The sequence below is a fragment of the Tyto alba genome, unplaced genomic scaffold (assembly GCF_018691265.1).
Source record: "Tyto alba isolate M040663 unplaced genomic scaffold, T.alba_DEE_v4.0 Super-Scaffold_40, whole genome shotgun sequence".
Lineage (NCBI taxonomy): Eukaryota > Metazoa > Chordata > Aves > Strigiformes > Tytonidae > Tyto > Tyto alba.
This window is the reverse complement of record NW_024881316.1, coordinates 30,431,978-30,445,460: the sequence shown is the minus strand read 5'-3', so window position 1 is coordinate 30,445,460 and position 13,483 is coordinate 30,431,978. Positions and strand designations below refer to the sequence as shown.

General features: G+C 38.3%; 1 protein-coding gene across 2 annotated transcripts in view; it reads left to right on the top strand.

Annotated features, from left to right (window-relative positions):
* The window catches only part of PXDN (peroxidasin), an 89,725-nt gene that overhangs the window by 43,039 nt on the left and 33,203 nt on the right, over positions 1-13,483 (top strand). For both annotated transcript variants that reach the window (XM_042803524.1, XM_033009848.2), the window contains 8 exons: positions 2,161-2,232; positions 2,822-2,893; positions 4,782-4,951; positions 6,286-6,403; positions 8,522-8,691; positions 9,586-9,858; positions 11,196-11,312; positions 12,666-12,824. In XM_042803524.1, the coding sequence (XP_042659458.1) occupies positions 2,161-2,232; positions 2,822-2,893; positions 4,782-4,951; positions 6,286-6,403; positions 8,522-8,691; positions 9,586-9,858; positions 11,196-11,312; positions 12,666-12,824 (1,151 nt within the window). The remainder of the gene's footprint in view (positions 1-2,160; positions 2,233-2,821; positions 2,894-4,781; positions 4,952-6,285; positions 6,404-8,521; positions 8,692-9,585; positions 9,859-11,195; positions 11,313-12,665; positions 12,825-13,483) is intronic.

Below are 13,483 nucleotides of genomic sequence, written 5' to 3'. Positions count from 1 at the left end.
GAGGTGTCCTTTCTTTTTCTCTCTTTACTAATCTCACCTCTGGTCCAAGGACCTGCAGAAGTGGTTGTGTGCCTCAGTGTGCCTGCTTTTACCAACATTATTTGTTGATCTAGTTAGAGGTATTACTTGTACCTACAAGTCTTGCCTTGTTAATGCCAAAGAAGTAGTAGAGATTAATTTATTGGGAAGATAAGGAGATGTATTTGCAAGGTTATCATAAATCATAAAAATGCAGGTAGAATTAACAAAGCTAAAAAGGAAAAAATCCCCGTTGGCTGCACAAGGAGTAGTGTATGTTTTTTTTTTTTTTTTTTTTCCAAAATCAAAGCTGCTTCAGAAGAAGTAACAAACCCTATGGTTGTGCCTGGTTTTTCCCTTTGTCCCCTTTCACTGCAGTGCTCCCCACCTTGCTATGGCCCCTCTCAAATGTTGCTGATGCTGGGGAGTGGGGCGAGCGGAGCCTTGGCTCCTGGTGAGCTGTGCCTGCCCACCTTGTGCCCACGGGGCAGATACCAGCCCTGTCCTGCCAGTCCTTCCCCAGTGCTTGGCGGACTGAGCTCTCTCTTCTCTCTGCTGGCGATCTGAATGAGCCTTTCAGGAAGTATCTGCCTTTGAGATGTCTGTCTTCTTAATTTAGAGGAAATTGGCCTGCATTTTCAAAAGGGAGAAGAAGACTGGCAGGCATAGCGTGACCATGCACTTCTTGTTTCCTTATGCAAACAGGATCACACTCTATGCTCACTACAATACATGGCCACGCGTTGTGCTGGCAGTGAGCAGGCTTGACACTCCGATGTGCCTGATCACATTCGTGCTGATTTACTGGCTTTTTCCGTGGTCCCCGTTCACTGCTCCCTGGCGTCGCTCGCTGGCTTGCTGTCGGGCCGCGCTGCAGCTGGCGGGGGGCCTGGGAGGCTGCCAGGCACGTGCCTGGTTCCCCTGCCCCACGCGCCTGCCAGCACCCGCTGCCGCCTCTCGCTGCCGGAACCGCCACTTGTTCCCGCTTTCCCCTCCCTGCGGCGACCAATTTCGGGTCGGGTCAGGGGGTAGAGCACGTGTGGTGTCTCAGCACAAAGGAGTCCCCATGTCTTTTTGCTTCTCATGCCAGTTGATTGATTTTTCGGGAGGTTTTGGTGATCTGAGATTTTCGCTATGTTTCTAAAGATGGGCTTTTTAGTTCTTCAGCCCACAGTGTTTACCGTATATGCACATTCTCCAGATGTTCCTGAGTTTGTCAGAGGTCAACTAGGAAACTGTGGGAGGTTTGGACACATTTGGATATAGACAGGATCCCGAGCCTATAAATCATTTTCACAGTTCCTTGTGCAAGTCTTATCAATTACTTCTTGTTTTCTCATCTGCAAGGTTACTGAGTACCTCCACAACATAGTCAAGGCTGGGATGACCCTGCCTTTGCAGTTCATTTTCACAGCAGTTACAGATTAACAATCTGGTTAATTATCTTGTTACTCTAAACTTTTTCAGTTTTACAAGATTAACATCTGTGTAATATTTGTTGCTGTGTAATATTAATAGCTTACACAAGCATCAACAGAGCATCAAGCAGAGCACTGCTGTGGTGGTTAATTGTACCCCAGTTGCTGGGAAGCCCTTTGCCTAAAAGCAATTCAATCTAGCTTGTTTTAATATTGTGCATTTGTTTGGCTTTTGAGCTTTTGAGGGCATTCATAGCTTTAAATGCCAGTATTCATGGACTAGAGCAGGTTACTTCTCAGCATCTTTTGAAACTTCCACTCAGTGTGATAGCAATGAAAGTAGTTGCCCACTAAAAATGTCATTCTGTTGGAAACTGTAAATGTTTTCTAAACAACTTGCAACATTTTCCTGTAAAAAATAGTAATTTTCTTTTTTCCATATATATTTATTCAAGGATGCATACGAATGTAAATTAGACTTCGTAAAAGGGTCTTCAAAGTTGTACCTCCAAAATCTCAAAAGTAATGGTTTTCAGATGTTTATTTTTGTGCATATATGTGCAGACACACACATACGACATGGTGGACTGCAAACGCTTCTTGTCACGTCTTGTTTTTCTTAGATTGAAGTACAGGATTCAGATGATAACAGAATAAAGTTAAGCCTCTACATCACTAATTTTTTTTTTTTTTTTTTTTTTTTTTTTTTTTTACATATTTTCAGGTATCTGCACTTTAACCAAATAGAAACATTGGAACCTGAATCCTTTACCCATCTTCCAAAACTTGAAAGGCTGTAAGTTTGTTTTACTTGGGGTAAGATTCAGAAGTCAGCTTGCTTCTTTGTTTGAATTAAATTAAATGTTTGAAACGGAAAAATAATATTTTTATCACTCCCATAGAATATTTTTATTCTAATTTTTTTATTGAAACTACTACATGGTCTTTGCCAAGAACACTTTGGTCAGGCTGACCCTGAGGCATGCAGAAGTGAGCATTGCCTGGGTTATAGTTTTCTATTGCAAAACTATTTCCAAAAGGTCTGTGATCAATGTTTGGCCTAAAATAAATGTTATGAATGAAGAAGTAGAAGATACATATTATTACTTTTTTTTTGTTTGCTTGTTTCTCATTTGAATGCTTATGAACTCCCTTCCTTTTGGTTACTTTGTCTTTTTATGGCTTCTTTTTCCCCATATGGACATACCAAATACACCTTGGAGGCTACGTAAAAAATAGCAGCCAATGAATTGCTGAAAAAGTTTAATTTTTTTTTGTATTTTATAAAATAACTTTCTCTTAGAGGACTTTCAGAAGAATGTAAATTAAATGAATACGTCTCAAAATCTGAATTATTACATGCATATATCTGTGCTTTTTAACAGATTTTTGCATAACAACAGAATAGCTCATTTGATTCCTGGAACGTTTAGTCACTTAGAATCTATGAAGAGACTGTAAGTAAACTGAATTATTATTGAACTAAGGAATGTTTAAATAATCTAATTATATTGCATCTCACCTTGCAATATTTATCATTTTGCAAATGCCTTTCATTGTGTAATTGTTTTAAATAATTTTGACTAAGTTATGTTCCAATGGTTTATGTACATAGATTGAAACCATTGCTTCATATCCTACTGTCTTTAGTGACTGACTAAGTCTTTCTGTTTGTTTCCTGTCTTGGAATTATTTGTAATCATATGGTCTTGTTTTGTAGACTAAATAATATCCATGGATCCTACTTTGTATTGTGTTTTTTTTTTTTTTTTTTTTTTTTTTTGAGGTGGGTGGAATATCCCCCTCTTGTCTATATATTACTAGGTAATCCTTTTATGATGTCTTTCACTATTTGATTATTTTGGTATTTTTTAATTGATTTACATATCCTTATCTGATGATAAAAACATAGTTACATAAAGGTGCTCAATGGTTAAGAATATGATATTACTTTCACAAGCAACTCTAGAAGCCAGTTCTTCCTGAAATGCCATTAACTTGGAAAATTAGAAGCTTCTTAGTCCCTCAGTAGTATTTGAAAACTTGAACTCAGTAATAGTACTGTAGTAAGGTGACTTTCAGATGGTTTTCTATCCCTTGCTTTGGATCTCCACTGCTCTAGGATAAACATTCTTTAAATTCTTTAAAATCTTTAAATCCAAGACTTTTATTTAAATTCTTTAAATTCTTTAAATCCAGGACTGCCATTTTGACCTTTAAATTATCCAAGACTGCTGATTTGAGGAAGGCGGTTCTGCATTCATACCCTGCTTTTAGGAAGGAGTGCTGAGGTTGTTCTGGGCAGTGAGTCACAGTGCTAGCTCTGCCGGGAAAAGACATCTCAAGGGATGTAATAGGAAGGTGCTGGTTTAGAACAGTTGTGAAACCGTACCTTTATCTATGGGTGAAAGGCAGAATAAAGTAAATTTTGATGATGTATGCACCTTCCAGTAATAGCTGCTTCACTCATACCTCCCTTAATTTAGAGTTCAAGTGAACAGAAAGTTCAAGTAAAAGAGTTTTGCTTGTTCTTTCCTGTTTTTCCTAGGAGAACAGGGAAGAAATAATATCTGTGCATTTGTAGAAGAGATTAAAAAAAGTACTAAAAGAAAAAATGTTCAAAAAGTTTACTACTCCCAAAGATACACCAAACTGAGTTTGCTTTGCCATGCAATTTTATTTCCAATCTATCTAGGTATATTTCTTGCTACATATTTATGTACTTAATGCTGGGTTTTTTTCTTACAAGGCCCTCCACCAGAAAGTGCAGTGCTCCACGTAGTAACAAGGCCCTTCACTACTGGAAAGTCAACAGAATTTATGGGTTCTCATTATCTACAATAGGCAGGTGTTTTACGAAGTTACTGACCCACTGAACTAAATGAGAGCTTAATGATTAAATAAAACTATGGGTCTTTGTCTCAGTTGCCTGATCAGCAAAATTGGAAGTTGTAAAAATGTCAGGTTAGCTGTGAGGTTACTCCAGTAATAAGTGTTAAACAGGAAAAAATATGGGGAGAATTGTATAAGTTCTTTACTTAAGCAAAGTTTGTATAACATCTAAATAAAACCTGATTTATTCACTGAATGCTGTGGTTAAAAATGAAACGTTTAGATGCTTGCTATGTTGAACACAGTACTACCAGTGCAATTAAAATAATACACATTTTTGTAATAAAGACTACCAGAATGCATATAATCAAGTGTTCATCACCTATATTCCATATTGCCTGTTGTCTGTATTCACAGGTAAAGGTGTTGCTGGTATTGAAGCACCTTTTTGATCTTAACAAAATAGTCAAAGCTTGCTCACAGTTTTTTATGGCTGCTGCTTGTTTTGTGCAGGCGTTTGGATTCAAACGCTCTTCACTGTGACTGTGAAATCCTGTGGCTGGCGGAGCTGCTGAAGACATATGCAGAGTCGGGTAATGCTCAAGCAGCAGCTACCTGTGAGTATCCACGAAGGATCCAGGGAAGATCAGTGGCCACGATAACACCAGAAGAACTTAACTGTGGTGGGTTTGCCACTTTCTGATGGCTTCTTTAATGTGTTAAATGTACCTAAACTTTTTTTTTTTTTTTTTTTTTTTTCTTTTTGGTTAGAATTTCTTGTTCTGTTCTCTTCGATGACACTGCCTCTGGTCAATATTGGTCATTTCCAGAAATCTCCCTGTGTTCCTTCCCAGTTTTTGTCTGCTTCTGACAGAACTGATTGCTTTTACCTCTCAGCCTATCTTTAATTAAACACATATAGACATGTTTGAAATTTCTCCTTGAGGAACTAAATGTGATTATCCAGAAAGAGTTTATTTTTCTTTGTTATCAGTTTTGATCATAAAATATTGTCAATTAGTGTCTTTGGTGTTATGTTAATATTGTTTGGTGTCCTTTCTTCCCTTCCATAGAAGCTCTACAGAATTGCTCCTGATTTCACAGATCTTATTGTTAAAACTCTTATTGATATTATTGGAATTGGGGTCAGGCCACACGATTTCTTTTTTTACTCATCTATACTTACAAGGAGTGCCCTGCACAGTCACTGAAATCCTCTGACACTGAAGGATTAACGGATAACCATTTTTCTTATAATCCTTTTGTTCGTCTGATTCCTTCAGCCTAGGGGTGCAAAGGCTAGCCTCTGTGGCTACCCTGGGACTTGGCCCCACACTTCTTCTGTTCCAAAATCAAAATGCAGATTTCTCATCAAATTATGGGCATTTGCTTGCCCAGCCATGTGATGAGGTCAAAATAAAAAATAAGTAAATTGTCCTTTTTGGTTATGTGTTGGGTATAATTCTGATCATGAGAATTAAGACTATAAGTGTCTATGAGGCTCTTGAAAAAGATAGTAAAAAGAGGATTTGGTGCAAGACTAACTCACATGGCATCCTACCAGCTCTCTGCACATCTAAGGAGCCCGAATATGGAAACAGCAGGAAGCAAGCTGGACAAATTATTCTGTAGGAGGCAGGTTAGGCACTGATACTTATCTAGAGGAAGTTATTTTAAATGGCACTTGTGCTTGCTGCTTTAAAGTTTTTCCTTCATAAGCACATTGAGCCCATGTTCAAATAAATAAAACAGGCACTTTAGAACCTGATACAAATTTGCACAATCCATTTGCAGTCTGCTAAAAGGTCCGAAGGAACAATGGAGGAGGTCAGAAAGCCTGCAGTCACTTTTGTATAGAGAAAAGTGTGTTTAATCTTGATTAAGGTTATAAATATTTTAAATTAAAACATTTGTGAAAAATACTTTTCTACAGTGTGTGTGGAAAATTTTTTATTTACCATTCTTTAGTAGTTTCAAAACAAGTAAGAGTTCCTTGTATGTTTTATTGTTGATACAGAGAGGCCAAGAATTACATCAGAGCCTCAGGATGTGGACGTTACCTCAGGGAATACAGTGTACTTCACTTGCAGAGCTGAAGGCAATCCTAAACCAGAAATTATCTGGCTTCGAAACAAGTAAGTTTAAAAGAGGAAGAGAGAAACTTGATGAAAATATGTTTGTTTGAGTGTGTGTACATTTCTGGGTGCATGTCCACATGCATTATATGCTAGTATATGGAACAGTTACAGCAGAAACACATTAAAAGAAGTATATGAGGTAATAATGGCCCAGATCTTTTTCACTGGTAATTTTTAAACACCTAAGAGTTGATAACTTTAGAAAATATTAATTTATGACTGTAGTACTATTGGTAAGATTTTCAACTGTAGTTAGACCTGCAAAGTTGCTCACACCGGTAAAACTAAATCATTCACCTGTAAGTACCAGGCAATCCAATATGAACACGTTGCACATGGAGTTTGTGGGTTAGCTAGTGTTTGCATACATTTTGAGGCAGAGAAAAAGCTACTCTTTTAAAGGACTCCATCTGGATAAGAGTTAGATTTCAGAGAAGGTCTTTCTTGAGCCTTAGCTACTCAGAGGCAGCTTTCTTCTGAGGTGTAGCTCCATTCCAGTAGAGGAGAGATATATCAATTTCCAGGCTCTCCAGACTGGTATGTGGAGGTCAGGCAAATGCTTATATTGTAGGATTGTAGGGTAATTCAGGTTGGAGGGGCTCTTAGGAGGTCTCCAGTGCAGCCTTCTACTCAAAGCAGAATCATACCAGGTTGATGGGTATCCAGTTGTCCAGTTGGGTCTTAAAAGAGTCCAGTGATGGAGGTAGCACAAGCTCTCTGGGAAACCTACTTCATTGCCTCTCCTCACTGCTTAGGGGATGGAGTGAAGGGCCTATAAAGGACGTGTGTCTTTTGGCAGCCCAAGGGCCAGTCTACTGCAGAGTGGTGGCTCAAGCTCTGCCCAGAGCCTGGCTCCCTCCAGCAGCACTGGGCACAGCATGGCTGAACCAACCACGTGGCAGCACATTGTGCCCCTTAAAACTGTTATGAATTTATGATGGACACATGAATTGTGAGTTTACCGCTAGCTTAATCAGGCTTTGGCTTAATAATGCTCTTGTACAAAAATCTTATCTGGAAAATAAATTTCCTCACCTTTTATATTAGATAATAAACAATTTTAGCTTGCTAGTTGCTGATGAAATGGAACAACTTAGAGTCCTGGTTCTGTAGCTTTCTGCTGATGTTAGTGAGAACCCCACATACAGCAAGGGTACAATGTTTATGGCGGGTGTCCAGAACAGAGCCTTGAACTTGGATGGTCTAATTATTTCATTAAAATTTTCTTTGGCTCATGTACTTTTTATAATAAACAAAGAAAACATGTATTCAGAATACACATATGAAAGAGTTTTAAGAAGAAATTTGAGCTTGGGGTGTGGGATTATTGACTCTGGCTTGTTTCCTGACTGCATGAATGAGAGAAAAGCTCTTTGCAAGGTAGTTGAATATGGCAAGGTTTCAGTCAAAAGCCATTGACCTGTTGAACAGTATGTTGAATAGATCAGCAGTCAGGCTGGATTTTGTACATAGGGGGTGAAAGCTCATCCCTCCTCTGTGTTTTCTTCATCATATAGTGAGGGACAGAGTGAGAAACAGTTCCTTTAATAAAAACCCCTAATCGTTCTTAGTTAATGTCGCAGAAATGCATCCATGACGTAGCCTGAAGACCTGATCCTAACTTAAGTTTCAAGCCAGTACAAATTATAATCAGGTTCATTAGTGTTCCTTGAGCAATCCAGACAGAGATTGACATAAAGAGGGTTTTGTAGCAACTAACTCCTCTCCTAGTAAAAAGTACCTTGAGTGTTGATCTTACATGATATACTTCCAGTGGAAATATTTTAAACTAATTTGCCAGTTAGAACAGCCTTAAAGGAAAATGAGACCAGATATGTGTATTTTGTCCACTTTTTTCCCTGTAAGCTTTTACTCATTTTGGCTTTTCATTTTGAAGATGTAATACTTGCATAAGCAAAATTGGTTGATTTTTTTGTTTTTCCTCTTCTTCTTCTCTTTATGAGGAAACTAAAGTTCTATTATTTTTACTTAACATAGCAAAACGTTTTTTTTCCCCCAAGTTATTTTGGGTACTGTGTTTTGGGTTTTATTATTTGGCAGTTTTCTGTGCTTGTGATTTAAAGGTTTAACTCCAGCAGATTATTTTCTTCACAGTAATGAGCTCAGTATGAAAGAAGATTCCCGTCTAAACTTGCTAGATGATGGCACGTTAATGATTCAGAATACTCAAGAAACAGACCAAGGCATTTACCAGTGCATGGCAAAAAATGTGGCTGGAGAAGTGAAAACTCAGGAAGTTACTCTTAGATATTTTGAGTCACCAGGTAAAGGACATCAAGTCTGAATTCTGCATTCAGATAGAGAATCGTTTTGATAATAAGATTGCTAAAAATAAGATGCTGTGGCTCTCGTATGTTCTTGACACGTAGATTTCCTGTTCTTGGGCATCTTAAGAACTAGATCATGAAGTTATAGCATCCTTAAAGTAACAATGAGAATCAGCCAGTTACTTAATATGTTTATTGTAGTATGCAATTCTGATGATAGTCTTGTAGACTGTTTGTAGAAGGTGTTGCATTGTGATGTTGCTCAGTGCCATAATGTTCTCTCTGGATACCTGAAAACCGCAGGCTTCTGAACAGGCCACTCATGAAAGCTTTGGTACACTCTTTGTAGCCATCCTTGCTCAGGAGCTTTTTAGCCTGAATCTCAGTCTAGCCAGGGCTTTGTGTTTGCAAGCACTAAATTCCTGTCCAGGACGGCAATGTTTTTAAATTCCAAACTTTGCTGTGAGAAAATTTTGTTTTGACAGTCAGCATCAGATAAACTTAAAATGTCACTGGGAAGCACACATATAGTTGGGAAAAGTTACTAAAATGTAGCTTAATCAGTTTTGACTTTTTGTGCACTTACGGCAATTTTTAGCCAGCCAGTTTGTTTTCTGGGTCTCAGTGTCTATGTCTCTAAAGAAACCTTTATAAGATCAGCAAATGAGAAGGAAATATTTGAAAATTGTTTTAATGGGAGTTAAGAAAAAACATCAATGCAATTATATGAGGCATTTTTTTTGGTTTGGTTTGGTTTTTTGTTTTTTTTTTTTTTTTTTTTTGAACAGAGCTATTAAAAAACCCCTAGATTCCCCAAAATATTGCAATATTCAGCTAAATTAATGCTATGTGAGCTAAAAGTCATATTTAGGTATTGTTCTTTTCTCACAGCCCGGCCAAGTTTTGTGATTCACCCTCAAAATACCGAAGTGCTAGTTGGAGAGAGCGTTACCCTGGAATGCAGCGCAACCGGGCACCCTCAGCCGCGAATTACCTGGACCAAAGGTGACAGAACCCCTTTACCAAGTGACCCTCGTATCACAATAACTCCATCAGGAGGACTTTACATACAAAATGTGAAGCAGGAGGACAGTGGCGAGTATACCTGTTTTGCAACTAACAGCATAGATAATATCCATGCGACTGCATACATCATAGTCCAAGGTGAGTAATGTTAAACTAGGAGCGACGTGCTATAAAACATGCAAGGAAGAGTATATTACTTTCAATTGTGTGGTCTTATCTTTTTTTCTGAATTGTCAGAACTGAACCAAAACCATAAGTTTTTTTGTTTTAATTACACTATTCTAGTGTAGTCCATAGGAAAGCTGCTATGAATAAGATATTATATACTAATTCTCTGAAAGTTAAGTTTCATTGGTTATTTTCGGAAGTTAATCATTGGTATTTTGAAATGTTTATTTCTTATTATATTTTATTTGCTTGTAGGAATAAACACGCAGTGTCAAATTTATGGGGATTGAGTTTTTTCTGTAACAGGCAGCAATCCTGGAGAATAGAATTTGTGCCTGGAGTACTAGAAATGAAGTTTTGAGCATAGATCTGTGCTGCCTTCCTTTTGTAGGCACTTCAGTGAATGTGGGAACATATTCTGCTGAGTTTCATGGAAACTATCACTCTGCCAGCTGAGGCGTTGGCATAACTTTTCTGCAAAACAAAAGTCAAAGTACTCTAATTTATTGTGATTGCAATCATTTTGGTATTGTATGTCAAAAGGATGAATATAAAGTATTTTGAGAACAATATATCAAAATCCTCCTATATGTATGGAGAATATTTTTTGCATATATTTTCATGCTGGAACTTATTTGCAAAACATTTTGAGTAACCTTTAAATTTTAAGTTTGTTTCTGTTCTCATGTTAAGATCTCTAGTTGGCAAAGAGTTTAGGTTGCAAATGCTTTGTTAATGAGTTCAGTTTTTAAAGCTACACAAAACAACTTGTTTATGTGGTTTGTTCATTTCTTATTCACCAATGGATGCTTGTGTTTTGAGAGCTGGACAAATTACTTCTCAGACTAATAATGCCATGATGCTAGTGCAGAAATTGGCCCACACTCTACTCACTGCTTTCCTTTTGTGTAAAGAAGAAAACAAGCAGCGCAGGATAGTTTTGACTACATTGCATTTTCTTCACAATTTACCTGAGGATTTTTCTGAGAGAAAAAGAAGGTTTTTTTAATTAGGGGAACACTGTGTTTGATTCTGCAAATCTTACTGTACCTCTCATTTTGGACCTATGGCAGTAAATCGCAGAGGCCTTCACTGACACTAGGGCCAGGTTGTGAGGAAGATGTTCCCGTTGCACAAGTGGCTGCCCTAACTCTCTGCTCTATAGAGGTCACAATATAAGAGTCCCATTAACATCTCTTTTCCCACCAGTATGAGCTATTAAAGTCACTCAGGGACCATTATATCTTCTCAGAGAGTCGTGCATTTTTCAGGTATTTTTTTAGACCGGTTTATTTTCTCTTCTGTAGCTCTACCTCAGTTTACTGTCACTCCTCAAGACAAAACAGTGATTGAAGGACAAACTGTTGACTTCCCTTGTGAAGCGCAAGGCTATCCCCAGCCTGTTATTGCCTGGACTAAAGGAGGTAAGCATGTTCCATTTTTACTTTTAAACTACTAGAATAGTTTAGCTGTCATTTTGGAATCACTCGTGCATTGAAAGGATTTACATGTATTTTTTGAGATGTTTCAATCTCTGAAAGAAACAGGGCTCATCTCTTTCTGCTTTAGCTAGAAAGGGCAAGGTGTCCCACAGAAGCTATCTGTCCAAACATTTTTCACTATTCCGTAAAAAAAAGTCACTAAAATGTATGTCTCCATAATAGATTCCTAGTAATAAATGTTTAAGAAATATGAGACATATCACATGTAGGAATGCCTATCACTGCTGGGTTACTGCAGAAGCGGAGATGACTATCACTAACTGGAGATCTGAAATTAGGTGGGATGTGGTCTCTTCAGAAACCAGAACAGTCCAACCTGTAACTGGCATTGGTATAACTGCATTTCTGTCACTTAATGCACATTGACTGGAACGCTGAGGTGCACTCTGCTGACTGTTTTATCAGATTGTGGTTGTAAAGGCATTAAGCCAAATTTAGTGGGAAGAAATACTGTAGTGGGTGTTTTATCAGTAAGTAAATATACCAGTTGAATCAAATGAAATAGCTCAAGTAGGCAAAACAACTCTTATGAAATTCTAAATTGTGGTAGATAAAGCAGATTTTTAACAAATTATTGATCATATTGATGATGATAATGTACCTGTTTCTCCCCCTACCAAGATTGCTCCAGTCAAATGAAACATCCAGAAAGCAAGAATAGGATACAGACACTAATGTGCCTTTTATTTCATTTTTATTATATTCCATTTTTTCAGAGCTCTATGTATTTTTCTATGGATTCTCTAGATAGCCTAGGCAGATGCGATGAATTATGTCTTACACACACAGAACTATACAATATCTCAAGTTAAAAGGGATCCATAAAGATCATTGAGTCCAACTCCCTGCTCCTCAGAGGACTACTTAAAACTAAATCATATGACTAAGAGTGTCATGTTCATCATGCTTCATGGTATCTTCCTTCTGTACATGGTACATGGCAATAACATGACATGAACAGCAATACCTGTTGGTGTTCTTCTTATGATACCTTCTCATTTGGATGCTTTATCATGCTCCTTAAATTAAAATACTTATTTCCACCACAAACAAAGAAGAGATCAAGATTATGATTGTGTGCATATGTTTGTTTTGTTTGCTTTGCATGTTAATCTTCTGAGAAGTGAAGATTTCAACCCTTTTTTGTTTTTTTTTTAGAAACTTTAATTTTTTCCAATGCTTTATCAAATTCGAGATCTTCTGGATTTTCCCTTTTCTGACACAAAGAGTTGTTTTGCACTGCTATAAACAGCAAATCCTGTTGCTCTGTTTCAGGAGGCCAGTTGTCTGTTGACAGAAGACACTTAGTTCTATCCTCTGGAACCCTAAGGATTTCTAGGGTTGCTCTGCATGACCAAGGACAGTATGAATGCCAAGCTGTCAACATTATCGGATCTCAACGAATTGTTGTATACCTGACTGTACAGCCTAGAGGTATGTTCTCCATATACAGTGCCAAAAAAAAATGCAAACAGAACACAGCAATTTAAACTTAAACCAAAATACATGGTACTGTATTTGATTTTTTTTCTGCTGCGGTTTGAACTCAGAGGGCAACTGAGCACCACACAGCCGCTCACTCCCCCTTCCCTCCCAACAATGAGAAGGGGAAAATAAACCAGCCTTGGGATTAAAGATAAAACGGGGAGGGGCAAATCACCCATTATGGTCACGGCCAAAAGGCAGACTTGTTAGGGGAAGAAAAAAAAGAACATGTATTTATTATAGATGCTAACAACACCACTTAGCAGAGTAGGACAGTGAGAAGCATTTGCCACATCTTGATAACACCTTCCCCCCACCCTTCTCTTCTTCCCGGGCTCAGCTCTGCTCCCGATATCTCTACCTCCTCCACCAGCGGTGCAGGGGCAGGGAATGGGGGGTACAGTCAGTGCTGCCGCTTCTTCCATCTTTTGTGGGGGCAGCTTCTGGAACTTCGTCTCCCTGCTCCAGTGTGGTCTCCCTCTCACAGGATACAGTCCTCCACAAACTTGCTCTGATGTGAGTTCCTCCCATGGGCCGTAGCGTTCCCCACACTGCTCCATCATGGGTCACTAACTTTCTCCAACTGGATTCCCTCCCATGGGCTGCAG